The sequence below is a fragment of the Aspergillus foveolatus genome (genome assembly GCF_047715535.1).
Source record: "Aspergillus foveolatus strain CBS 279.81 unplaced genomic scaffold BDW70scaffold_5, whole genome shotgun sequence".
NCBI classification, from domain to species: Eukaryota; Fungi; Ascomycota; class Eurotiomycetes; order Eurotiales; family Aspergillaceae; genus Aspergillus; species Aspergillus foveolatus.
In genome coordinates this window covers 451840-478342 of record NW_027396069.1, presented here as the reverse complement: position 1 = coordinate 478342, position 26503 = coordinate 451840, and the positions used below count along the sequence as shown (strand labels likewise).

General features: G+C 52.0%; 11 protein-coding genes across 11 annotated transcripts; 5 read left to right on the top strand and 6 right to left on the bottom strand.

Moving 5' to 3' along the window:
• The first annotated feature begins 318 nt into the window (after positions 1-318).
• BDW70DRAFT_129070 (uncharacterized protein) lies at positions 319-1831 on the top strand. The gene has a single exon (XM_073735545.1). It carries the CDS (start codon positions 423-425, stop codon positions 1416-1418), a length of 996 nt encoding a protein of 331 aa, XP_073599721.1. The 5' UTR covers positions 319-422; the 3' UTR covers positions 1419-1831.
• A 374-nt stretch (positions 1832-2205) lies between these two features.
• Positions 2206-6422, top strand: BDW70DRAFT_147613 (high-affinity nickel-transport protein-domain-containing protein; the record flags this gene model as incomplete). Its single annotated transcript, XM_073738744.1, has 6 exons — positions 2206-2412; positions 2655-3019; positions 3071-3216; positions 3273-3759; positions 3808-3854; positions 4480-6422. 6 exons carry the CDS (start codon positions 2206-2208, stop codon positions 6420-6422), a joined length of 3195 nt encoding a protein of 1064 aa, XP_073599720.1.
• Positions 6423-6945: 523 nt separating this feature from the next.
• Positions 6946-8649, bottom strand: BDW70DRAFT_129065 (uncharacterized protein). The gene is made up of 5 exons (XM_073735544.1): positions 8440-8649; positions 8195-8379; positions 7802-8111; positions 7582-7735; positions 6946-7485 (listed from the first exon to the last, which is right to left on the bottom strand). Exons 1-5 carry the CDS (start codon positions 8489-8491, stop codon positions 7071-7073), a joined length of 1116 nt encoding a protein of 371 aa, XP_073599719.1. The 5' UTR covers positions 8492-8649; the 3' UTR covers positions 6946-7070.
• Positions 8650-8925: 276 nt separating this feature from the next.
• Positions 8926-13455, bottom strand: BDW70DRAFT_94823 (aminophospholipid-translocating P4-type ATPase DRS2). Its single transcript, XM_073745250.1, has 3 exons — positions 10352-13455; positions 10001-10304; positions 8926-9955 (listed from the first exon to the last, which is right to left on the bottom strand). Exons 1-3 carry the CDS (start codon positions 13240-13242, stop codon positions 9107-9109), a joined length of 4044 nt encoding a protein of 1347 aa, XP_073599718.1. The 5' UTR covers positions 13243-13455; the 3' UTR covers positions 8926-9106.
• A 374-nt stretch (positions 13456-13829) lies between these two features.
• Positions 13830-14991, bottom strand: BDW70DRAFT_129063 (exosome non-catalytic core subunit RRP45). The gene is made up of 3 exons (XM_073735543.1): positions 14723-14991; positions 14558-14677; positions 13830-14506 (listed from the first exon to the last, which is right to left on the bottom strand). The coding sequence occupies exons 1-3, from the start codon at positions 14884-14886 to the stop codon at positions 13903-13905; spliced, it is 888 nt and encodes a 295-aa protein (XP_073599717.1). The 5' UTR covers positions 14887-14991; the 3' UTR covers positions 13830-13902.
• Positions 14992-15095: 104 nt separating this feature from the next.
• On the top strand, positions 15096-16188 carry BDW70DRAFT_129062 (spliceosome-associated CWC15 family protein). The gene is made up of 6 exons (XM_073735542.1): positions 15096-15125; positions 15175-15197; positions 15245-15321; positions 15375-15656; positions 15703-15784; positions 15835-16188. The coding sequence occupies exons 1-6, from the start codon at positions 15116-15118 to the stop codon at positions 16057-16059; spliced, it is 699 nt and encodes a 232-aa protein (XP_073599716.1). The 5' UTR covers positions 15096-15115; the 3' UTR covers positions 16060-16188.
• Positions 16189-16342: 154 nt separating this feature from the next.
• BDW70DRAFT_129061 (RNA polymerase II mediator complex head subunit MED22) lies at positions 16343-17211 on the top strand. The gene is made up of 4 exons (XM_073735541.1): positions 16343-16435; positions 16521-16585; positions 16672-16740; positions 16840-17211. Exons 1-4 carry the CDS (start codon positions 16402-16404, stop codon positions 17023-17025), a joined length of 354 nt encoding a protein of 117 aa, XP_073599715.1. The 5' UTR covers positions 16343-16401; the 3' UTR covers positions 17026-17211.
• A 158-nt stretch (positions 17212-17369) lies between these two features.
• BDW70DRAFT_94794 (dihydrofolate reductase) lies at positions 17370-18601 on the top strand. The gene has a single exon (XM_073745248.1). The coding sequence runs from the start codon at positions 17532-17534 to the stop codon at positions 18393-18395; it is 864 nt and encodes a 287-aa protein (XP_073599714.1). The 5' UTR covers positions 17370-17531; the 3' UTR covers positions 18396-18601.
• On the bottom strand, positions 18602-21947 carry BDW70DRAFT_94793 (chloride channel protein). The gene is made up of 3 exons (XM_073745247.1): positions 21681-21947; positions 19021-21628; positions 18602-18963 (listed from the first exon to the last, which is right to left on the bottom strand). The coding sequence occupies exons 2-3, from the start codon at positions 21592-21594 to the stop codon at positions 18808-18810; spliced, it is 2730 nt and encodes a 909-aa protein (XP_073599713.1). The 5' UTR covers positions 21595-21628; positions 21681-21947; the 3' UTR covers positions 18602-18807.
• Positions 21633-22172, bottom strand: BDW70DRAFT_94806 (uncharacterized protein). Its single transcript, XM_073745249.1, has one exon. It carries the CDS (start codon positions 22072-22074, stop codon positions 21763-21765), a length of 312 nt encoding a protein of 103 aa, XP_073599712.1. The 5' UTR covers positions 22075-22172; the 3' UTR covers positions 21633-21762.
• Positions 22173-22901: 729 nt separating this feature from the next.
• Positions 22902-24117, bottom strand: BDW70DRAFT_94769 (pectate lyase). The gene is made up of 4 exons (XM_073745246.1): positions 23639-24117; positions 23541-23583; positions 23427-23482; positions 22902-23341 (listed from the first exon to the last, which is right to left on the bottom strand). The coding sequence occupies exons 1-4, from the start codon at positions 23984-23986 to the stop codon at positions 23087-23089; spliced, it is 702 nt and encodes a 233-aa protein (XP_073599711.1). The 5' UTR covers positions 23987-24117; the 3' UTR covers positions 22902-23086.
• Between the last annotated feature and the right edge of the window lie 2386 nt (positions 24118-26503).

The window sequence follows — 26503 nt, the reverse complement described above, 5'->3', positions numbered from 1 at the left end:
AGACCCTGTCGATAGTAGCGAATAGTGGACGGTCGCGAGTAACTAGCGAGGAGAATGTGCCGTGGCTGCAGGAAGTGTGCCTTGGGCTGCGTATTCACACCAACGGGCGCTTAGGAAACGGTGGACGCCCACGCTGACTGGGTGCCGCTAGCTTGGATCTGGGCTTCATTTGCTGGTTAGATTCGATGAATTTTGCTATCATTAGAACGAAAGGTCAGCATAATATTATCTTGAGAAAGAGACGGGAGAGTGTGTTGGCTAGGCGTTCCCCTCATTCAGGAGGAGAGCCTGCACAGGGAGGGTGAGGTTATTTATCGACCCAGTCCCTGCTGCGAGTCCCCTGTCACAGCTGCTTGTGCAACTCACCATCTTCATATTCTTCCAAGCATTTAAAGCATTCATAGCCATACTCGCTGGTGAACATGGTCGCCATCCGCCTCCCGCGGCCAACGGGCATCTACGTGCCCAACTCCCCCCGGAGTGTTACCTCAGACATGATCTCGTCCCCCCTGTCCGCAGACTTCACCTTCGACTCTGAGACTCTAACGCCTTCTATCATTCCTGCCCTCGAATACATCTCGCACAAGCTTCAGCAAAAGCTCATGCACGTCACGCTCCTTGTCGGCCGCGGGAAGCCGTATCCCACGGGCCAGCCTTCAGACTTGATCGTCATCCCTTCAACCACCTTGGAACCCTCAGTATCTCGGACGCTCACGCGCACAATCGCCAAAGCAGCTGCTAGATTCGCACTCGGCCAGAGCTGGTCCGATGCTCTTGCACGGTCGCACCATGAACGCCATGCGAACGAGTACCTGATCGAGCGATCGATTTTGCAGAATGAAGTTGTGTTCTCGCGAGAGGGATTGACGCTGCTTAACGTCGACCGCATCTATACCTTCAAGCGCCGACTGTGTATTCTCTCTGCATCAGGATCGAGTTCCGGGTCCAAGGCAAATGCAACTCCCGAATCATATATCAACTCGTGCGTGCGTCTCCTCCACCGCACAATCGAGGACTTCAACGGCCGCCCCTTCAGCAAGGCCTTCTTCCACCGCGTGTACGAGCAGCTCGACGTCTCCGACGAGTTGCTTGCTCATGTTGCGGATCTGTATAAGAAGCAATATAAGCAGGACGGCATCGTCATCCCGCCAGCGCCAAAGCCCGCTGTTGTCGTCGTCGAGAAGAAGAAGTCGCCCGTCCGCACTGTGCGTATCAGGAAGCCATCGACAGCGCAAAAGTCAGGACTCTCTCCCGCTGGAACGCTGACCAAGAGAGGCCCGAAGACGCCGCTCTCCGCGTCGGATGTCACGCCCATTACGCGCAACGAATGGAATCTGCTCTTTGGGCCCGGGTTTAAGAAGACTCAGCCGACTGTTACGAAGTGGACACCTTCGCCGACTGTTCTTGCTGCGGCTTGAATATAATCGGGGAGCTTGACATGCTGCGGCAGTCAAGCAATCATACATCTATAAAACAGACCGAATCGATCGCCCATCGCGACTCCATCGCGGACTCACCGGTCACCTTCTGACCAACGAGAGATCCCGTCCGCCGAGGACGAGTCAGAGCACCACTCTCTGACATCCAACAGTCCATGACCGGGGGGCCTCCTGGAGACCACCGACCTTGGCCACGAAAGACTTTGCGTGGTCCAGGACTAGGACACTGAGACTGAGCAGTCATAGGCCAGCGCAGCTCCGCGTCCCATGCCATCCATTGCTGGGACTCCACGACTCATGATGAGACGAATTCCTTAATTGTATATATATTTAGACTGTATATAGTTAGCAAATGCAGCTTTCGGCGAAGCGATCCACTTGCCTTGTAAATATTCGGTCCGTTCGGCGTCGTCCGCCGGATTTGTCACCCGGCGGGGTTAAGCAACTATTACTTCAATGCCACTTCGCGGTCACTATCTGGATATTACGGGAGTCTCATATCTATGACTACGAAGGCTTTAGACTGGCGATATCCGTCTCGTCCGCAGTCTGCGACAGCAGACTTGATTAGCAAAAGGCTTGTCTAAGCCAGGACCGTGATTGGATCTGTGCGTGCATGTGGATAGATTGATAAGGCACACTCTTATCGCCCCACTAGAATATTTATTTCCCCTCACCAGCTCGCTCTTGAACAGAAAAGACTTCATATTCTTCTCTCTTTCCAGTCATTTTCCGACCATCTCGAAGTGGGAAGTGAGGATTCAGGATGTCGACATCACCTCATGCCGATTCCACGGTCATTGAATCCGATCTGGATGACAAGAAATGGACGGCCAAGTCTCTCATCCGGCATGCCGAGCGCTCGCATAGTCGGCTACCTGGGATCCGCAAGGTTCCTCTGCGTTCAATAGCGGTTATCTTGCTTGTTGCGTGTGCCAATGTGGTCGTGTGGGTTGCTGTAGCGATTGTCCTGGTATGTTTCTCTCTTTTGGATGGTGTTGGGAGATGACGACTAACCAGGTTTAAAGAGATACCATCCGTGAGTCTTCTATCTTCTTGGCATTAGTCGTCTAGTTGACGAAAGGTTGAGATCGTTGGTCTCGAACGCTGTTCTCTCATATACCCTTGGACTGCGACACGCCTTTGACGCAGATCACATCTCGGTAGACCTCCGCAGCCCTCAACGTCTTCAGAAGACTAGTCTAATGTATCCAGGCCATTGACCTAATGACCCGCCGTCTGCTCGCAACGGGCCAAAAGCCAGTAACGGTAGGTACATTCTTCTCGCTCGGCCACTCCACTATCGTGATCATCACCTCGATTGTGGTGGCAGCCACCGCGGCGGCAGTATCCTCGCGTTTCGATAAGTTCAGCACAATCGGCGGTATTATCGGGACGTCTGTCAGCGCGGCGTTCCTGATTCTGCTTGGTTTTATGAATGCGTATATTCTCTATAAGTTGTACAAGCAGATGCAGAAGGTGCTGAACCTGCCGGAGGGGCAGGAGGACGAGGCGTGGAAGATCGAGGGTGGGGGTGTGTTGTTTCGAGTTTTGAAGCGAGCGTTCAAGTTGATTGACCGGTAAGACTATATCCTGAAGCGCTTGCACGGGTGGCTGCTGATATATGGCAGGCCATGGAAAATGTACCCGCTGGGTATATTGTTCGGACTCGGCTTTGATACGTCATCTGAGATTGCGCTTCTGGGGATTTCGTCTATCGAGGCTGCAAAGGGGACCTCCTTTTGGGTTATTCTCATCTTTCCCATACTGTTCACAGGTATCTCCTACTCTCCCCCCCGGCAACTAGTGAGGTTACTAATCACTCATTTGCAGCCGGAATGTGCTTGCTTGACACCACCGATGGAGCCCTAATGCTCGCGCTCTACGTGCAGCCAGCTACGAACTTTCTCCCACCAAAACGCACTGACTCAACGACCTCGCAATCTCCTTTGATGAGCACTGAGCCTACCCCCGACGCGGAATCCAATCTGGACGATCCCATTACAACACCCCAGAACCACCGCGACCCCGTCGCCTTCCTCTACTACTCCATTGTGCTGACCACCCTCACCGTGATTGTGGCCATCATTATTGGCATAATCCAGCTCCTCACACTCATCCTGAATGTCGCCGAACCAACCGGCCGCTTCTGGGATGGAGTGCAGACAGCGGGCGACTACTATGATGTTATTGGCGGGGGAATCTGTGGTGCTTTTTTGGTGTTTGGAACTCTGAGCGTATTCGTTTATAAGCCGTGGCGCAGATGGATTGGAAAGAGGTATGGGAAAGATGCCGCTAGTGCTGGGGATGAGGAGGGGGCGTATAGGGATGAGGACATTGGCACCGATGCCGGGGCGTCCATTCCTAGGGTTGATACGCCGTTGAATGAGGGAGGCTCGAGTGTCACGTATGGAAGTGTGCATGTGAAGCCTAAGGGAGATACTAAGTAAGTGAAGATCGGGTAAACTGGGTGCGGATAGAGCTGGCTCATTGCGGTCTGAGAGAATAATATGGCGCTCGAGAATGAAGGCCCAAGAGCCGAACTGGGGGAAGAAAGTATAGGGTGTTAGATATATAGGAAAATGTGCCTTAGGCACAAAGGCAGAAACACTTCGTGATGACGACTGACGTCATCTGCGTTCGTCGTTCTTAAGTCTCCCTGCAATTGAACTTCTCCTTTCATCTTCATGACAACAGAACCCGGAAATGCTCGAGATCCATAAGCGCAATGACGGTAACTTAACAGTATCTATTAACGATTCATGAGCGCTGTCGCAGACGACATAATCCATCCCGCTGACATACCCCGCCGTTTCCCCGCGTAGAGAGTACGATGTCGCCGATTCTTCAACCTTGGATGCATGATTGCGCTGCGGGAGCTACAGAACGTTGGGTGTACAGTTTATGATGCAGATATACAGTGTATATATCGTTCACCTACATCATCAACCATGCTTACTAAATTCAACCACAATGTCCTCCACAACTACAACATCTCCTACACCCTCAGACCCAGGTCAAGATCTCGATACCGAAGCAGATCCGTCGACAACAGAGTCCGGCTTCAGTCTCGCAAGGTTCCCACCAATATATGTTCTTCCCACCCATCTAGACCTTGACGCGCTCCATCAAACCGAGGAGACTCTGATCCAGCACGGCGCACGCCTGACATACGATGTTGCAGAGGCTACATTGATTCTCGGCAGGGTCAGGCAGAAGAAGCGCGCGGCGCTGGAGCTGAGGTCGAGAGGAGTGTGGACAGACGAGGTGGAGAGTACGTCCTCCCATGCTTCAGGTCCACCGGCGAAACGGCGACGGGTAGAGAGCGGAAGGAATGGGAGTGCAGTGAGTGAAATATACTTGAGCACGGAGGATGAGAGTGAAGAAGATGGCGTGCGCGGTAGACGACCCACGGCGCATCTCGAGCATCCACAGCTGTCGAAATCGAAAAGAGATGGAAGGACGAGCGTGTCAGAACTACTAAACAAAGAAGAAGGGATGATTAGGGTTGTGCGACTGGATTGGTTGGCGCAATGCGTTGAGGCGCAGATGATCCTACCACTGGATTCATTTGTTGTGTATCACGCGCGCAAGATCGAGCGGCCAGCAGCAACAAGGAGCGACGTTGAGACCGCAAACTCGCAGGCTATCCTTGACCGGGCCAAGCAAGACGCCGCATTCAAAGCCCCGTTTCCTCCGTCAGCGGACAGACACGACAGGGTAGCCAGCCACCGCGCACCTCCAAAGTTGTACCGGCAGACAACATCCGAAAACGAAGAAGCAGAGCCCCTACCACCGCCGCCGGAATGGGTCCGCAATGGCGTCATGTACGCCTGCATGCGGTCCTCATTCCTCAACACCCCCAACGATGCCTTCATCAACCAGCTCATCAAGATCCGCACGATCCGCGAGCTGAACCTCGACGAGATTGGAGTGCGCGCATACAGCACTGCTATCGCAGCAATAGCAGCATACCCGTATGAAATCAGACGCGGATCCCAGATCCTCTCCTTGCCCGGGTGCGACAGCAAGATCGCTAACCTCTTTGTTGAATTCAAGGCTAGCGAGAATGGTACCCTTGCTGCAGCCGAGGCGCTCGATATAGACCCGGATCTGCGCACCTTGCACACGTTCTACAACATATGGGGCGTGGGCTCGAAAACAGCACGGGAATTCTTCTACGCCAGACAATGGCGCGACCTTGATGACATTGTCGAGCACGGTTGGCACTCGCTCTCACGCGTGCAGCAAATCGGCGTCAAGTACTACGATGAATTCCTTCTCGACATTTCCAGGGAGGAAACCGAGGCTATTGGCAAGATCATATGTCAGCATGCGAACTCGGCCTCTGTCCGTCCAACCGCACAGTACGACGGCCACGGCGTGGAGTGTATCATCGTGGGCAGCTACCGCCGCGGCAAACCCGCCTCTCACGATGTCGACATAATCCTTAGCCACCGCGATGAAGCGATAACGCACAACCTGGTCGTCGACGTCGTCGCATCCCTAGAATCCGAGGGCTGGATTACCCACACCCTAGCCCTGCACCTGACAACTTCAAAACGTGACCAGCAGACTCTTCCCTACCGTGGCGATGACGACGATCGCAACCACTTCGACAGTTTGGATAAGGCGCTTGTTGTCTGGCAGACCCCTAAAGACAAACTTGGCTCCGGTACACAGGCGAGCAGTGCAAATGCCAACCCCCACCGCCGTGTTGACATCATCGTCTCCCCATGGCGCACGGTTGGCTGCGCCGTGCTCGGCTGGTCGGGCGATACAACTTTCGAGCGGGATCTAAGGCGATACGCGAAGAAGGCGCATGGCTGGAAATTCGACTCGTCTGGCGTGAGAGAGCGCGTGACGGGCGGCCAGGTCATTGACCTTGAGGCTGGAGGCGAGACGTGGCAAGAAAGGGAGAGGATGGTTATGGAAGGGTTGGGAGTCGGGTGGAGGCCGCCGGAGGAGAGATGTACGCGGTAGTTGACTTCGTGCATATTTTCGGTTCAGCATGAGTTCCCAGGAGAAATGCAGCTACTAGGCTGCCTTGATTTTGACCCAACAGGACTGTCAACACTTAGCAGATATGGATGCTGTTGCTGATGCCGATGCCTACCTATTTCCATACCCCGGGACATGGCCCATCCCAGACAAGTGTAGAGCAATAATAAGAGCTTCCTCAAGCTGCCTAGATAAGCAAATTACCCGGGTAGACTTGCGCCTCCTCCACTGAGCTCTCAAATCTACATCATGCAAGCTAGACAATGTAGGGCCTGAGTCCCGAGTCAGTAGGCCGATGATGTGCAAGGATAGCCAACCTGTAGCCTTGTTCTGATCCAAAGATTTCTGTCCCAGGCGCTTTAGCGACAGCTAACATACCGAGGGAGACGCTGAATACTCATGACAATCATACCTATCTAGGACAATCACACAAGGGTAGCTTTCGTTCATTCAGCGCGGCAAGATGTATATGCCAATCTCTTACGAGCTATATTCTGACACAGGTCCAGCATCTATTTTCTATTTATCTATTGGCCATCTGTCTATGCTTTCCTTCCCAGCAGTGAATGCAAATGCACGGACGAAACCGTCCTCCTAGTTTGGTGGTTTACCAAACCAGCTGCTACCAATTTACGCAATCTCCTTCATCACCCTCTCGATCAACTCCCTACTCTCCCCCTCAACCTTCAAGAACACTCCCAGGGCATCACTGATCCTCGCACTCGCAATAGGATCAGCCTTAATAGCCTTCTCGAGTTCCGCGCCGTTGTCCTTCAGATAATCCACGTCCGTACTCGCAATACTTCCATCCCAGTTCGCCGCAGCTAACGGATCCGCAGCCGCGAGATGTTGCAGACGCTTGGGGGTAGAGGAAACAGAGTTCTGGTGCTCGGGGTATTGCGGTTTCGGGACGTCAACAATCCCTGATGGGCGGGCAGAGATGTCATATGTGATATTTGCAAGCTGTGACAGAACCTCTGCGGAGACGGTGGCGGAGTCAACGCCGAATTCGCCCTGGGCGAGAGCTTCCTTGGGACTTATGAAGCTGCAACCAGACGTTCTCGTTAGTATATCAGCTCAACTCAACGCAGTATGTTGACTAGTGGGCAAGTAAGGAGAACACTGATGAGGCTGCGCGTACTTAGCGTTCTTAATTAGCGGCTGTGTCTTTCCCGTTTCTTTGTATAGTCTCCTATACATCTCGAGCATCTGCATCAGTCGTGCAGACATGGTATGCTGCGTCGCGGGGTCCTCGACATTCGGCCAGAGGGATAAATTGAAGTTGGCTCTTATTTCTGTTCTCATCCACATCAGCATATTACCACTCCCATTGAGCTCCCATGATATCTCCAGAGACATACCATTAAAATAAGGGCTAATATAGAGACATCCGGCCTGACTGGCCGCAATCGCCTGCGGAAGCGAGAATACCGCCGTGCCCAGCGTGCGAATCCCCTCCGCCTCGAGTGTAGGACAGACACTGAGTGCGGGGCCGGTTGAGGGAATCTTAATGCAGAATCTGTCCTTGGTAATCCCCACCAATTCGAATTCTTTTGCGTATAGTCGTGCATGGGAAAGGACTTTATTACTGTCGTAGGCATACGAAGGGAGGATTTGCAGGAGGACGCGGCCGGAGATGAGGTTAATATTCTTTTTGCAGAGGAGGACGGCCTTGTCAAGTGTTTGTCAGGCCGATTTCATTCTTGAGGCGAGGGGCTTGAGAGGAAACAGAGCTGGCCGAGTGAGAGACTTACCACGCGCGTATAGACATCCACCCAGCTACGGTCCTTGTACTCCCTGGCGACATCAAGCAGTAGCTGTCTGTTCTTGGGCTCACTCATTTGACCATGCACGTGGATTTGGTTGCTCGTCATGTCGTGCGGGGTGATGGGGAGGGACTTGATGAAGTCTGGATCCATGGCATCGACGTCGACATTTACTGGTATTGTCTGGTTAGTCAAGGATTCCGTTTCCTCTTCGTAAAGGGCGCAGAGCATACCTTGTTCCTCTAGCTTATGAAGCCAGGATTGGGCTTTGGCGTTGGCACCCATTGTGGTATCGGGGTTAGTCCGATGCTCTGGGAGACGGTTTATGGGTGATAGTCGCTAAGAATGAAATGGCAAGGTAATCAAAGTGGCTGCAGACGGGGACTGAAGGAGCTTTATATGTCGAGAAGGTGTCCGGCGAGGGTAACAGAAGTCGGGCCAGAGAAAGGGGTGAGGGACAGGAAATGGTCCGAGTTGGACGGCTCGAGGTGTTGTTCTCGGGTAATCATCGGTCGAGCTCACATGATGGAGGAGTTACCCACATTGCAGCATGGCACAAGTCGCAACTCGCTGGAGTAGAGTGTAGAGATCGAATGGGGTTGGATTGGGTTCTGGGGGAGTGGGTCTCGAATGCATCATCTCTCTCAGAGGGGTTCTTTGCCTGGCCCAAGATATGGCGGATGGATAGCGACGATCAGAAACAGGTAGTAAGACTCAGATTCTTACCCAGCTTCAAGGCAGTGCATGCGCTGGTGCAGGTATGGTAATCCGTTCATTTGGTAATCAATTCATTAGGTGCATACATGCTGAAAACTCGCTCACAAGAGTTCCCAAATCAGAGAAGAGTAGATAACAAAAATACAGTACAGGATGTACTTGAACAAAACGAAAACAAAAATATCAAACCAAATTTCGCGAGCTGGTCATTTCCCCGTATCGCCCTCTTCCCCTCGTGGTATCATAAGCATTGACAACACGCATCTGTCCGCCCTCATCGGCCTGACTGAACGCGTAACCTCGTTGCTTGCGCATGCGCTGCACCTGGCGCACCTTCCGGATTGCCTTCTGGAACTGTTCCATGCGAGGTCGGTAATCCTGGACGTTGTATTTCTGGATCTCTTGGACGTGGTGGTAATGCTGAGGGTAGTACATGCGCTTGGCGTACTTCCAGGCGTAATCGCGGAGAAGACAGATGCAAGGAAGAACAATCGCCATCAGATAGAAGATGGGGGAGGTAAAAAGCCGGGGGATAGTGCCGTAGTATTCTTCCGAGAAACCGATAGCCGGTGCTGCATATCCATAGGCCGGAAGAAACGCGAGCCAAATAATCATTGAGCCAGGAATAGCGATGAACGTGTATTTCGTCCAGATATTGGTGATCAGTGCCGCCTTTCCAAGAACGGTAGCCAGAACGGCGGTGTACAGCGCCGAGCCCCAGACCCAATGGCCGGCAACCTTGCCGTCGGCTTGTGGGAGATCGTAGAGGAAAATCAGTTGAGAGACGATATACAGGAGCAGTGAATGGTAGAATCCATTGGCGATCCACGACCAAAAGCTATGGCGCTTGAAGAACATTCCCTTCTGCCCAAGCTGATATAGCTGGGGATACCGGTCTAGGAGACGAGCAGAGATGAATTGATCGCAAATACCCATGGCGAATGGAGGAAGGACTGTGAAGAAAACGTTGTAAAAGGATAGTGTCCATGATTCGTAGATAACCTCACCAGAGAATGCATTTTGGAAGGAGTACTGGAAACATTAGCTTGAGACAATTCGACCAAGGTGTAGACTTACCCAAAACTGCGTCATATAAAGCGCAATATTCTTGTAGAAAGAGTACAGAATGACACGGCTGATTCGATGATAACTCCAAGCACCATGTACAAGAAGCAGTTTGCGAAGATAACGGAATTGAGCGATAGAGACATCAGCAGATCTTGCTGCTTGCAAACCTTCTACACCGCTGATACCGACACCAACGTGAGCCGCTTGGATCATGGACACGTCGTTGGCGCCATCGCCAATAGCCAAAAGCAACGACTTGAGATGACGCTTGACAAGTTTGACGACAAGAGCTTTTTGCAGGGGCGAGACGCGACTGCAACTGTTAGCGCCTCTCTTTCGGGAAGCGAGCGGGAAACATACCAGCAAACAACGGCTTTGCACAGCACCGCAAGGTCAAGGAACAGCTTTTCCATGTCCTTCTCTAGTGCAAACGTCAAAGACCTGCCGTCAATAATAAGGGCCATCTGTTCGGCTTCAGTCTGACTTTGGACAGCTTGGAGCTTCTTCGTCAAGTTATCTCTGGTCGCCTCAGCACTGTCTTCGTTGACAATCAGAAGAGTCATGTCCTCAGAGATCAACTTGCAGGACATGCCAATATTGATGGCAGTCTCCTGTCTGTCACCAGTCAGGACCCAGATCTTGATGCCGGCAGTTTGCAGAGTGTGAATAGTATCCGGCACACCATCCTGCAATCTGTCCTCAATGGCGGTGGCACCAAGAAGGTAGAAATCTTTCTCAATGAGCTCGGCAGCTTTGTCGAGTTCTTCTGCACGGTTACCGCCGACTGTTGTTGCGGCTTTGTCAAATATCTGATACCACTGCTGGAATTCATCCTCAGGAATTTCGCGCATGGCCAGACAGAGGGTACGAAGACCGTCCGACGCGTATTCCTCAAGATGTTGCAGTGTCCCTTCAACGATAGGGTTGTCTTGGTGTAGACGCTCGAGGATAACTGTATCAGCACCCTTGATGTAGATGCGGATTCGCCCATCGGGACAACGGAAGATCGTGGACATGCGCTTTCTTGTGGAGTTGAATTCACAAACTGCCAATAGCTCATACTCGTACTCCTGTCCTGCCACAGTGATAATAACAGATCTAGGCTTTCTGTTGCTAAACTTGTAACCCATCCGAGCAGCACCTTCAACAAGAGCTCCTTCGTCTGGAGACGCCGCTTGATATTTGATTTTGTCGGGGTCCGCTTCGGATCGCTCGGGAATGACGGTGTGGCAAGTAGCGAGAAGAGTCAAGAAGTGATGTATCGCGTCTTTGGTGGGATGGGACTCTAGGTTCTGGCGCAGCTTCTTAAAATCGTGCACGCCCACCTCAACTCCGTCTTCAACAGTAGCCCGCCTGTCTTCGGCAACATCCTCTCCGTACTGAATGCCGCCTATCGTACACTCCTTGAACTCCATCATGTTGCATGTCAAAGTACCAGTCTTGTCCGAGAAGATATATTCAATTTGACCAAGCTCTTCAACCAACGATGATGTTCTGCATGTAGCCGGGGTATCCGTAACGTCGTAGTAGATGTCCAGGTCAGAATTGATCAAAAAGGCTTGCGAGTATTTGACAATTTCGATGGTGACAAAGAGCGAAATAGGGACCAAATTCGAGTAGAGCACCCAGTACGTGAAGATGTCCATGATGAACTGCTTCCCAGGGTTGGTGCTGCCGTAGTCGAGGTAGGTAAGCTTATCCTTTTCAGTCTGGCGGATGATCAAGTCGCCTACTGAACTGACCACACTTAATGCAACAAGAATGCTGACCAACATCAAGATCTGGATATTGACCATACGCTCTACTGCAGTACGCTTGATTGGAGTCGCAGTGGCATTTCGCATCAGCTTCGTCTCGTGGCCGGTAAAAACGACAACGCCATGAATCCATGGCGTGTTTCGAAGCGTAGCTCCTCGGAGCATAAGCTGGTCTGGCGCTAACGGAAGCTCCCTTTCTCCTCCACCAGCATGCATTGTCAAGGTCGCCTCGTACGTATACAAACTACTGTTTGGCTGTTCGGAGCGAATGCGTCCGCTAAGCCGACTGAGGTCAGCCGGGCTGACCAGATGCGATGTTTCCGGAATGGCTTGTTTGATTTTGAGGTTTGTCTCGCCGTCAAGGTTGGCCGTCTCAATATAACATAAACCCTCTGGTTCCGAAGAGGCCAGGAGGACCAAGTCGGCCGGGAAAGGCTGTTCGGACTCGACGCGGACAATGTCTCCCACCGCCACATCAACCCATTTGGTTTCATGAAATGCGGACCCTTTGAGAACTTGGGTCTTCGAGTAGTTCAAGGACTTGTCCGACGACCTCCGTTTGTAATCCTCAACCAATTCCTTGATGGCAGACACCAACAATACAATCACTAACGGGCCAATCGTAGTATATCTATTCGTCGGGGAAACATTTGGAATCTGCTGCAGCACCGCGGTAAACAGAAAGAACAAGTTGGCGTACTTCGAGAACTGCTCGTACAAGAATTTCGGAAGGAATGTGACGATATTGTACTTTGCCGTGGACACGTGATTATCGACAAACTTGTGCGCTGCGTTGGCTGGTGGGTTGTTCAACTGAATTATACGAGGACCGAGGGTAGACGGGTCGACTGTCCTACGGCCAAACCCAAACTTGAATGATGGCTTGCTCGACTTCTTCGCATGCGGGGCGCCCTCTTCAGAAACCGTGCTATCGGCTCGCGCAGCTCGTGCCCCTGCTTCGGTCAAGGGAAGGTCCATTTCAGAGTACTCAGGCTTCATTCCCAACATGTGTTTCGCCCTGCCCATGAGTCCACCGCCCATACTCAGTATGCTGTTGCGCTCACGCATGCGTGAATCCCCTTCCATCGGATCCTGGCCGGTCATATCGTAGTACCCATGTCCTTCGTCATACTCATCCATTGAATACCTCTGATAATTGTCCAAGCCGGAAGTCTGCGAGTACGTACGGGATACGTCCTGTCCGGAGTATGGATCGTTCACGTACACTCCGGCATGCACCGGAGGAGGCGCGGAGCCTATCGCTTGGGCACCGGCGTGTGGTGTCACCCTCCCACCAACAAAATTGTCATAAGAAACGGACGGACGAGGCTGAGCGTTTTCAGAGTCGTCAATATTGTACTGTCGCAAGAGGCTTTCGTCGTTTACTGGCGGAGGCCGTCCCGTGTTGTAGATGGGAGTCGACTCCTCCAGCTGCAGCAGGTCATCATCCCGGCCAGCGGCGGGATGACGACCTGGAGCCCTACCGCTGGCCATGATGATCGGGGAGGGCTAACACCGTCAATGTGGTGGTGCGGCCCAGGGGGAGCATCGATTTCGAGTGAGTGCTTTGCTTTGTTTGGCCCGAAGGGAGACTGGAAAGGAGTTTACACCACGTGGAATATGTAAAGCGACCGGGAGATGGAGAAGAGGTAGCGATCTCAAAGTAAAGCAAAACGAAAAGAGATGCAAGAGAAGGAGCGCTCGCCGAATATGGTGAATGCCTGGAGGTGAGAATTAAGAAGCAGAGTTCGGGATGCGCTAGCAGCTGGTTGGGTTTGGCGTGCGGCGGTGCTCAAGCCCCGTTGATCTTAGTCGACCTAGAGCTTGACGCGGGCAATTCACAAGAAGGCTCTAGCGGCGGCTCTCACAAGAAAAATTTATATTAGTATTTCAGGGTAACATATTCGCTTATAACTGTTTCAAGAGATAATTCTGTGGTTTGGTCCCTTGCAATGCCTCAACCAGCAGAAAAGAGCTCTTTGTGACCAAAAAATAAACTCCCCTGATCTATAACGCTGTCAAGCGTCAATCCTTATCTCAGACGGGGAAGATTTTCATTCTTTGATGCGAAAATACTGCTATTGACTTTGGATCATGCATTCATTCATCTATCATACATTACAATTCACTCGTAGAGAAGCGTTCTTAGATTGTCTACGCGACTGGCCGATCGTTCTCTGCTCTGGCTTGCTCCGCGAGCCCACCCTTAGACCGTTTCGCAAGATCAGCTTGCAGAGCCTTGTCAATAATGCCATTGATGTACTTGACCTTCTCGAGTGCGAGCGAGGTCTTTGTGACAAACACCAGAGCATCCACCGGGGAGCCCTGGAATTTAGACAGGTAGCAGACATCTCCGGCATTATTCATCCCAATCACAACGTCCGCTTCCGAAGCTTGCTCTTCCTTCCGCGTCGCATCCAGGATAGCAATTTTTCCGTCGTCGAATGTATGAAACGTGACCGAAAGGGGCTTGTGGGTGATGTTCAGGGGCGCGGGGACTCTTTCATCCAGTCCGTAAACGATCACTTGACCGTCCTTGACCACAGCGTCGGGACGACGAAAATGTTGGAGTCCAGCCATGACACCGATGCATGATGCATCGATCAGATTGCCGTCGTAGTCAGTAATGTGTACATCAGCGCGTATCGTCCAGCAGCTGACGCCTTTCAGGATGCAGAGTGACTCGGTATCCAAGGCGTTCGAATGGCGAATTACACGGTCTAACACGTTCGTAACGTAGGTTTCTAGATCTCCTTGTCTATTGCGAAAAGCATCAGCTCCATCCATGTAGACATATCGGCATCCATACCGGCCGTTCTCCCAGGCGGGCGAGCCCATCGCAGTCAGCTCCATGGCAATATTGAAAATGCCGTCAAACGGCCGATCATCGTGGGGCTTAGCAACTTCGGCGGAGATCCTAACGACAAGGCTGGGAAAGTTAGCAGTGCCAACAAACGGGCGATGAAAAACAAACCTTGTCTTTCCAAGCTGCACTTTCACATGGCCATACTCTTCACCAAACGAGAGAGTGAGCGGACGGAGCTGGTCGGCCCCACGGCCATCCAGCCTCACACCCTCGCGGAGAGCATCGAGGATAAAGTCGCGCTCAGCAATTGAGAGCGGTGCTTCTTTGTTCATACTTGCGGGCGGACTCGGCCCCGATGAGGGGGTCAAGACAGACGAGCGGGCTTGGGAAATTTCCTGTCCGGCAGCGTCATTTGATGAAAGCGGTTCATTGATATTCCGACCAATAAAGAGCTTGCTGCGAAGGCGGTGGGACCGAAATATGATAGCCTGAGGCTCTATCAACATAGAAACCTCACGAACTTTTAACTATCTCAGACTCACTGGACTCGCGCTACATATCATGACTACCGGTATGCACCTCGTCTCTACATTTCAAGCGCTCTAGCTAACATGCCGCAGCTCACAGACCCACCTTTGATCCCGTAAGACCTAACTTCCTCCATTCAGATCAACCGCTCACAGAATGTAGGCACGAGGGAAAGAGGCCCTTCGCGGTCCGGCATACCATCAACGCCTCCTTCCAGCATATACTCACTTGAAAGTTCGGTGAGTCATTTCGACTGTGTTGTGTATTATCCGGGCGATCCTGACGGAACAAGTCAATCTGGCCAGGGAACCGAGGGTGAAGCAGCGCGTCGCGACCTGCGCGCGGAGCTGCTCCAGGCAGAGGCCGCTCACTTTGCCAAGAAGAACGGAGCTCCCGTTCCCGAAACATCTGCTGAAAGCACTCCCAAGCGTCAGCTTGAAGGCGCCCCTGCGAATGGAGGAGATGGAGGACTAGAAGAAGACCCGGAAGCAAAGCGGCGGCGAATATTGGAGGAAACGAGAGAGATAGATGCAGATTCAGAAGGGTCGGAAGAAGAAAGCAGCGAGGAAGAGAGGTTAGTGGCATGGTGTCAGTGCTCTGTTGCGAGCTAACAAGCCCAGTGATGACGAGGACGAGGCCGCCGAGCTCATGCGAGAACTTGAGAAAATCAAGAAGGAACGCTTAGCTCAGAAAGAAAAAGAGGTATGTCAGCAGCCATATCATGCGTACGCAAATGATGCTTACATGCTCAGGAACGCGAGCGCGCCGCCAAGGAGGAGGAACAACGGGAGGTGGACATTGCGCGAGGCAACCCGCTACTCAACCCTTCAGACTTTAACATAAAGCGACGATGGGATGACGACGTCGTTTTCAAGAACCAAGCTCGCGGAACGGAGGACAAGAGGGGAAAGGAGTTTGTCAACGACCTGTTACGGTCTGACTTTCACAAGAAGTTTATGTCGAAGTATGTGCGATAGGTGGACGGTCAACAACTTGCTCCGGCAATCAAAATCTACCATCTTTGGCATACTATTCGTCGTTAGGATCGATGATTCTAGCCGGCATACAGATACATGGCGTTGAGGCGTCCGGGCTGCGATACAGACCTGTACTTGTTAGGGCATTTTAGCGAAGTAAATGAACATAGGACCATGATCGTCTATTGCAAGCAAAGCAGTCCATATTATTCTTAAAAGTACATGATCTGTTCTCACAATCATATCATTATGCCGGCATAAATCCACCGCCGCCAACTACCCCGCCATCTCACCTTCAGCTCACCAGCAAAAGAAAGCCTTGAAGAAACCCCAAAAATCAAGATGGACCTACAACCGACGTCCAAGAACATGCACAGTATGTCCAATTTATGAATCGCGAAGACACGCGCAATTTGGCTGAAGGACAGCTGGAAATGATGCTTACGTATCTCAATAAATAGACCGCATAAACACCGACATCTCGCAATTACTACAGCGGTTCGAGAATATCATGGCTACTGCTACGGTGCGCTCTTCTCACTCTCTCTTCAACAGCATCAGAACTGCGTAATTTGGTAATTATGGCCGCTGACTCGGTTCTGCTTTTGCCAGGTCGAAAGCACAAGCCACACCACAACTGCCGTCGAAACATATCAGCTTGATGTCGAGTCTACGGCACTGGTACGTCCTTATTCTAGCGCTATTTAGTGGCGCGTCTACTCTTAACCCAGGGCAATTTGTCTATCACCGCATACTGATACCGCTCTTCGACGAAAACAGATCCGCGCCGCGGAAGACATCCTCTCACTCACCCGTACAATGAAGGAAGCTTGGCTATTTGGCAAGCTTGACACACTGGGCGAAGACGAATCCGAGACCAAGCGCCGCGAGAAATTGGAGCAGGATGCCGCTGTCGTTCAGAAGATTATTGAGGAAGCGGGAATATTAAAGGCGCCCAAGAAATGACTTGACGGTTTCTCTTTCTGCGCGGCATTCGCAGATACCTTTTAGGTACATGCATGGTCATGTCTGGTGATTTTGATAGTTTGGCGTTGGTCTTATGTGATTCATGGATCTAGAGCATGAATTTTGGGGCGTTGGCGTTTGGGTGTTATATATTGCAGGGGATATGATGATACCCGGATAAAATACTATCAAAGCAAACTTACATTCTTTTCTTTGACTAGTCGGAGTTCTTTAGCTGATGCGGTCCCAAATATTATAAGGCTGCTATAGAGTGAGGGCTAGGCGTAGAGCATAGCTCCCTCCGCCTTGCATGTCGGCCTATTCGATAAGAAAACTGCTCCCCGCCAGCTTCCATCAGAACAGCACCGAGACTTCTGAACCTAGTTTCACAGCCCACCACTCCGCACAACAAGTACAGGGTTGACAAGAATTTACGATACTCACTTGTCCACCGAACGTTGGATTCGAAAACTCTCAGGCCAACCCCTAGACGTGACCGCCCCATAATGCCAACAACACCTCCCCCTCTCCCTCTGACCCTCGTCGTCGCAACGACACCAGTTTCCCTCCCATCACCCGGCCATGGGTTCCGGCTAGGTATTGGCGCAAATGGGACGCTTCCGTGGCCGCGCATAAAAGCCGACATGTCCTTCTTCGCGCGCATCACAGCCCGCCCTCCCTCCACATTCTTATCCATCTCCAACAAACCCCGCACGAACGCTCTAATCATGGGCCGCAAGACGTACGACTCCATCCCGCCGAGACTCCGTCCACTCGGGAAACGGCTGAATGTGGTGATTTCAAGGGATCCAGATGGGAGCGTTGCGGAGCGCGTGAAAATTGATTTGGAGAGCAAATTGGAGAGGGAGAGGGAGGTTGCGGAGACGAAGGCCAAACAGCAGCCTGAGATTAAGGTTGAGGGTAGGAAGTCGGGGGAGGAGCCAGTCAATGCGGCTGCGGGGACTGCGGTTGTTGCCCCCCTTGTGACAGAGGGGAGCACAGGGGCGTTTGTGGAGAGGAGTCTTGAGGAGGCGCTGAGGAGGCTTGATAATGCTGCTGCCGGTGAGGAAGGTGTTGGGAATATTTATGTAATTGGGGGTGCGGAGATCTATAATGCGTCCTTGAAATTGGGCTCGAGATCCGAAAACGAGCGAACGATCCGGATTGTCATGACGGATGTGGAGAAACTTGATGGGAGTGGGTTCGAATGTGATACATTTTTCCCAGTTGATGCGGAGGAACTTAACAGTGGGAAATGGAGGGAGGTTAGCCCTGCTGAAGTAACAGGGTGGGTTGGGGAGGAGGTTACAGGTGAGTGGATTGAGGAGGGGGATGTTAGAGTGCGGATGGTTGGGTATGAGAAGGTCTAGTCAGCGACGGCATACATATATATTATGTCACTTTTAGTAGTTGTGTCGGCATTGAATAGATACTCTGGCGTATGGTTGGGAAATCCAATATATGCATCATGTCATCATCCTATATGTAACCGCTGGTCATGCACATGCATATGCAGAGAACTGTAAAAGACAAGCAAGCAACGCCCCCCAAAGGAAGGGAAAAAAATCAGGGAAAAAAATCAGACAAGGCAACCATAGGAAGCCAAAACAGAAGGCCAACGCTAATGTACAAAATCTAAACAGTTTCACAGACAAAAATATCATAATGAAATCGAGGTCGGTAGGTTATCCAGAAACCTGAGAATCGGTGATATGTCAGGGATGGTTATGGTATGCACTGATGCTCAAAACCCACCCAATTGCCGGGGAGTCTAGAGTCTGTCTAGTGCTGCTCTTTCATAAACTTCACAAAAGCCTTTTTGTGGACAAGTCCCGCATACTGCCCATCATGCAAAACGCAGAGGTAGCGCAAGCCAAGTTTGACGAAGCATTGGTAAACAAGATCTATGGGGGAGTGGATGTCGAGGGCAAGGGGCGCCTACAGTAAACAAATATTAGCATCTATCCAAGAAAAAAGAGGGTAAGGGGATCTTACCGGATCTATATACTTCGTGAAATCCACTTGCAGCGTATCCTCATCGTCCGTATCGGACACAACAGACGAGGTATCAGTAGCCATGAGACAAGATGTTCGATCCTCATCTTCAAGGTTATCGAGGGCATACTCCAGGTCCGGCGCCGGGATAAGCCCTATTAGGACGCCGTCGCGGAGGATCGGAAGACCACTATCTAGCTCGCCTGCCATAAGGAGATGCTGGAGCTTAGAGCGGAGCTCGTGTGCCGGGACGAGCGGGGACTCAGTAATATCAATGAGTCGGCTGCGGCGGATTGGGCGCACTATGTCGCCGAGCACGGCGTCGGAGATCGTCTGGAGTTTGTTGTCAAGGAAGGGGTAGGAGTTCATTTCGGTGAGGAAGTCATAGATACTATGTGGCTCAATGGCATCGGCAGTCCACTTTGCGCAGAGTACAGCCAGCGAAAATGGCAAGACGTGGTCCAGGCTGCCGGTTAACTCAAACAAGATAACAGCAAGGGTGACGGATAAGCGCGTGACTCCACACATGGTCGCGCCTGCAGCGACCATGGCGTAAACTCCAGGTGTTACACAAGATTCCATGCCTGTACCAGCGGCGCACGAGGATCCGAAGAGGAAGAAGTTGGGGTACTGCAGCGCCAGATACTGGGTCACATGGCCAACAATGCGGCCCATAAGACCACCGACTACCATTGAGGGGACATAAATACCGGCAGGGACTTTAATGCCGAATGTGACGATTGTCAAAAAACTTTTGATCACGAATGCTATTGTGAGTGCGTGGATAACCTCGCCAATACCGTCCGGATGGGGACACAGTCCGTCTGGGGTTGAGTGCTCGCACGGACTGGCTAATTGGAACAGCAGCTCTGTTACCGGCAGTTTCGTGTAGGGGTTCCAGAAGCTGATCAGTCCTGTCACCAATGCTACGAGGCCAACCTCAAAGAGTGGCCAGCGCTTGATGGCGGGGATGCGACGGAACGACTTAGCCCATATGCTTGAAGCCTTGATGAAGAGAGCACCTGCTGCACCCCCAAGAACCCCCAGAAACATGAAAATGGCCAGCTCAAAGATCTCCCAATCGCCAAGATACCGGACTTCGAATAAAACTATTTTGCCAGTGCCGTACGGGTTGAGGAACTTGAGCGACAGAGCAGCGGCAATACAGCAGAAGAATGTCCGAAAGAGGGTCTTTGGCGGAAAGTAGTAGCTGACCTCCTCAAGGCTAAATAGAACACCGCCGATCGGTGCTCCAAATGCTACAGCAACACCACTGGCAGCGCTGGCACTGAGGACCTCACGTCGTTTGCCATCGTTGAGATTGTACTTACTAAACAACCGGCAGGCTATGTTTCCAACGCAAGTCGCAATATGGACGTACGGGCCCTCCTTTCCGAGACTGAGACCGGAGGCGACACTGAAGATCAGAGCCAATGTCTTGATAACCAGCGTCTTAAAACCAAGGTAACCGTGTAGGACAAAGCCGCTATTTATTACCTTTACCTCGGCGACACCGCTACCGGCAGCCGAATAGTAGACCATGTCGGGACGCAGCGGCAGCGGTGGATATGGAGACGAGCCGGACACCGACGCGGGCGAGCCGTCAGCGTCGGTTGCTTGTCTGGAGCCGTTGGCACCCAAGTTCTCGTCCAACGTAGTCAGCGATACCGATGACGGGACGACCGTCTTGGTGAGCAACGTCAAAAGACAAGAAATAGCGGCAAGAATCACCGACCACAAGACGTAGATCCCGAAATCAACCGAAACACTCCCTCCACCATGGTGGTTCATCATCTCCGACCACGACCGCCAAGCAGGACACTCCTCCTCATCCACGCAGCAAGTCTCCCGACTTCGCAACCAACCAGTCGTACAAATCCCATTCTTCAACCCAAAAACGTACTCCTCTGTTATATCGACAAAGTACGCAATCGCCGCAACGATGCATCCAATCAGCGCAACCAGAATCCAGCCCTGTGCGCCATCAAACAAGGCCAAAAGTCGACCGCGTATATCCTTCCTCCGTCGCAGCTCCCGTAGCCGCACCCCGTCAGCCACACTGTCATGCACCCAGTCCGTCGAGGTGAACTGGTCATACCACAACCGGTCGTCCATAAACGACGACGTCATAGCATCTTTAACCGAAGCGGCCGTGCTCTCAACCGGAACCTCATCCATGCTAGCCCGCCGGCTGAACCGCTGATGCATCGAGTTTGCCCGGCTATGGTGACGCGACCGGCGCAGACTACTCCCCAGGAGCGTATATCTGAATCCCGACTCAGGCCCGGAGGATGCAGAAAAAGTAGTATAGGACCGTTGCGGCTCCATCCGGCCAGAGCCCCCTTCCTTCGCCTTGCCCAGGAGGCTGGTGGTCTCACCAGCCTCTAAAGGCGGCTCCAATGACTGGTAGGCAGTATGTGATTCTGAGAGATGGCTGTAGGTTCTCCGCATGGCGGAGGGGGACGGTGGAGCGGTTCGCGGGTTAAGTCTTGGGCCTGGGCTGGCATTCTCCGGGTCGCGGTGCTCTTCCGCCGGCGGAGCGGAAGTGAAATAGGACGAAATTGATCGGGGCATGATGAAGACGCTTCCCCTTAATGTTTCTGGTGGTCTGGAGCTTGTCAGCTGCGTCGGAAATTAAATGCCGTGCTGTGATTACTCACCGACCAACATGATCCCCTTGCAGACTGGGAAGGCTGGGGAAGAAAGATGTGGGTTTGGGTTGGTTCAGGCCCAATATTGAGTCTAACTCCAGCTACCACGGTACCCGAAACACGGCGACCCCTGGTTCCTTATGTACTCTTGAGGTAAGGCAGGAACAAGGAAGACAAGAAAACAAAATATATTATAGTACCGTAAAAGAAATAAGAACGAAAAGGAGAGCACAAAGGCGGGGGGGGGACGTCGAAAGAGAGAGAAGGTTGAAGAGTCGGAAGGTGAAAGACAATAAACGGTGAGGAGAAAGTCGCGGAATGGCGTCTTAGTGGCAGATGACTCGCTATCGCCCACAACCACAACCACGACCACAACCGGAACTAGAACAGTCACATCGCTCATCCCATGACAAAGTAGCTGCAGCGTATAGAGCAGGAGAAATCTCCGGGATTCTCCTCGTTATTGTTGGACTCGGACGTCATGGGCGACTTGACCTCGCAAAGCCAAGACATAAGCAGGCCTCCTTTGTCACTGCACCCCACGATAGGTAAAGTGCACCTTGCTTTGGTTGCTGTCGATCGCTAAAAAGACGACACCTTATGCTTGAGGCGTCGTCAGTCATCGTCATATTGACTACAGCCAAACAAGCAACATGCCTCTCCGCACCATTCAGAATAAATAGGCAGTTCTGCCGGCGCAAGGACCCTGCTTCACCGCTTGACCCGAATTGAACGCCTAGTATCTGTGAAAGATTTGGAGAGATGTCGTCGCGATTTGAAAGTCTGGTTCGGGCAGATCGTTCTATCGTTTAGTTTCCGTGCCCGTGGGGTTCATACCTACGACTGAGTACATCAACTTTGAAGCACTGCGGAAGCTGGGGTTGTTGAGGGATACCAAAGTATATGGTCAGTACATTGTTTACTGGCCGTATCCCGGAATATCTTTCGCTTCGCCTAGCCGCCAGATTTGGATATCGCTTGGATTTCAGAGCAACGCCATCTGCTTTCCCATCTTGACTTCGCTCTCAGATTCGCAGTCCCTGCTGCCGGTCGCTGCCCGCCGCGAATCCCCTCCAAATGGAGCACGACTTACATTAGCGCGACGCAGTGGCGTTGCAGGTGTCTTAAGCATGGTGGCCGCCGGACTACTTAGCCCAGTTCTATCAAGCTATCACGCACCAACTACTGAAGCTAGCTCCCAAGGTTCAGTTATTAATTGGAATAAGGAATGAATTGTTATTTCGCCGGATCCTCCACCAGTTATTGGCCGCAGCAGCAGGAGCATTAGCGAGTTCTGTTATGTGCAGTCACATGATGACAACCGAGTCTCGGTCTCCCCGCATCCAATGTCTCGGCCTTAACGGTTCCGTTTCCACGTTTCCACCTGGTGATTTACATCCTCACTCGGTTACTACTTAACCAGAGCAGTAGCCAACCTTCTCGGGCTCGCAACCGCCGGCGCATCCCTCGTAGAGCACACAGGGGTGGTCGGCGTCAGTGCAGACGTTGTTCAGAGTACAGGTATCGCCATAGTTTGAGTTGATACCGCAAATATCACCGCCGTCGTACGCGGTCACGCCCTCAATGTAGACGTTGCGCTTGCACTGGGAGCTGCAGTTACCGCAGGAGCGGTAGACCTTGCCGTAGTCCTCGGCGTAGAAGTTGATAATCTTGAGATGGCGGTCAGTAAGTGGTGCATCCCTCTATGAAGGAGAAGAGAGAAAATAAAGAATAATTAAGAATAGAATGACTCACGTTAACGGTTCCGCACCCGTTGTGCTGCACTATCTTATCGGACGCGTGATATGCGCCTTTTCATTGCCATGGTCAGAAAAAGACAAGTAGTCACTTTCGCGAAAGGGAACGTACCACCACCGATAATCCATGTATGGTCTCCCGCCGAGTCACCTCGCTTGCCAACGGTCAGTACACGAACACCAGTGTTTGGGACAGAGTCGGAGACGTACGACAGTGATAGCATCCTCGCAGACGTCCTCGAACCAGACGAACTCCAGGGTGCAGGGACCCTCACAGTGGACACCCTCCTTCTGATTCTTTCCGATGATGACGTTCTTCAGGGTAGCGCCAGACCGGAGGATGAAGACGGCATCGTCGTTACCGCCCTCGCCATCGGTGCAAGCGCCAGATCCGCGGTCGTACCGGGCCCAGCCGGCATCGAAGGTCTGGCCTGCAGCGATCTCGATCGGGGCACTGTTGGAGTACGAGGCGGTAGGTGTCGGAACACCTCCTTCATAGCCCAGACAGGCAAGAGCAGCAGGGATCAGGGTAGAGGCTAGAGCGAGCTTGGACAACATGACTGACGATGAAACTGATGGTCAATGGTGTGACGAGCTGATTGCGCAAGCGTGTCGATCGAAGGGTTCTCGCGGCCTCTTATATCTACTGTCCGGATGGAGGGACAACGACAGGCAATTCTTACCCATTGGTGGATCCATGAAAAGGAGATATTCCAGGCCACCATTATGCTTCATAATCACGAGGGACTCTTTCGCTGTGGCAGCGCAGTCTTGGCTATTGCCGCTTTCTTTCTTGTTCCCTCCAATTGCAGGGCAAGACATCAGGACATGGACAGCCACGGAGGAGGCACTCTGCATCGCGGGCCTGGCGGAACAACAGATAGATTGACGATGCGGTTGCTGGTTGGGCTGCCAAGCTGGACAATATATCTTGTCACAGCCAAGACCGAAGCGGCCTCGGGATTTGTCCTGCTTTGATGCATCACCGGTGGAGGTGTGGCGCTAGTCAGGACTGGACGCCTGTCCTGAAGAATCCCCTGCAGATGAAATGGCTGGTAAGGGTGTCTGGCGCTGCTCTCTTGGAATGAAGGATTAAGGTCCGTCAGGGTCCAAGAAAGTTGGCATTACACCGCGTAGCATATTGATCATGTACAGCGATGGTCTTCGGGTTTCGGCGTTAGTCAGTTAGGCCATGTTCTCTGTCGACGCAGGGTTCGGAGCACCCCACACGCCCATGGACTGACCCCTGTCTGGTTGCCAGGATTCCCCAGGATAAGCCACTGCCAAACGCTTTTTTTTCTGCATGAATGATTCTTCAGACGCAGGGACCTGGACTAGATTAGTCCGTCCAGTGCTGACACTATCCGTGTGCTCCGCATCAGATACGGTTACGAACAGCTGCTGCGAGGTGGTTGAGTATTTCCGCTTCGGAAAATCAACCAAGTCCTTTGATTTTGTTGAGCGTTCATTCAACAGGATCCTTAGCAGTCGGAAAATGAAGGCCCGGTGTTTCAGAGTGCCACACTATCTTGGCCTCTAAATAAGCTTAGAATTCGAGACACCCCTGACATGATTCAGTCCGCTCATCCTGCTGTAAGCGACTCTGTCGGCGACCCACCAGTGACTTGAACTCCACGAATCGCGAACCGGAAAAGCACAACAAAGCGAGGTCAGTACAAAAGAGAAGGCCTCGCTTCATAAAAGATTAAGACGTTCACTAAGGGTTGCCGCAAGAGTTGCGGAGACGGGGGCAGGACATGTCGTGCTCTTCTGCAATTCGCATTGACCGCGAAACGACCGTTATTGAAGAGCTGAGGTATGAGAATTGGAGATCTCATTGATGCGTGATATGTCTGGAGTTACCCAATATGAAGCCATCTGGGGTCGTGGGTCTGTGGGCGGAGCTGAACTAAAGGTGAGGCGGTAGCGAAGGGCAGAATGTTATCAGCTCTCTCATGACTCGCCATACATATTCGCCGTCCATATCCAAGTTTTCGATGAAACTAATACGGCAAGGTTGTACCTTAGCGGCCTTTCCGATATATGGTCGGTATCAAGGCAAGTTACAGTTGAATCCGCTTCCTTATTGGTGAGTTATTGCTGAAACTAGGTGCTGCGATGATACCTTTCGATCCAACACAATCCTCGCCGCGAAGTCGAATCCATCTAGTTCTATAAAGTAGGTATACAGTCCTTGTCTCGTCGGTTTAGCGGCAGTGAGTTGGTCGCATTTGTTGATCACGAATCGTTGCTAAGATGAGAAGGTTCACAGCTGCCTTGGTAAACGATTCAGGAAGTTTGGGTGCCTTAGTTGATGCTAGCAGAGGCTTGTCCACTGAGAATCTTCATCGAGAGTAGTGAGAGAGCCCAGAAGCAGCCAGCCACCGACGGAGCCTCCAACGGAGCCCGATATTGCCAGATCAGTACGGCTAAGCTAGCAGGCAATCAAATGCAGAGTGATTTGAACTTGGCTCAAGCTGACACGCCCGAGTTCCAGATTCAGGATCATGGTCAGGCATGGTTCAGAGCTCCCCAATCCTAGCGAGAATCCCTGATCGATTTCCGATCTCCCTCGTTGCGTCCATTTGGATCTGACCCAAGAGCCAGTTTGCGACTACATCCCTTTACGGAAAATAGAGTCACAGGCGCCCATTCGCACTCCCCCGTGGGGTTGGAACAGACTATTTCGGAGTATAGGATTGATAAGTCACCCTGGCCAGGGTCGGAAGGACAAAGGGCTGGCTGTCTCAATCATACTCATATCGGGGTACTGGAACCTCAAGGGCTATGTTACCGTTTGGTGGCCTACCTCATAATGAACATGGTTAAATCCAGACCCGTCGGCTAGATCACGGTGCATTTGGTCAGCTTGGATTTTTCGGTACGAACTACATTCTCAAGGTCGTCTTATTGAGCTGGCTGAGAGTTGTTGCGGCCTGGTTCGAATTCACCGTTATAGTACATATCAAGAGAAGAGGATCACTACGCAGCATAGCATGCTGTGAGCGCTTAGGCTTTTGTAAAAGACATCGCAACCTTTCAAGGGGCTTGGTACGTGAATAGTAGCACCCTGTT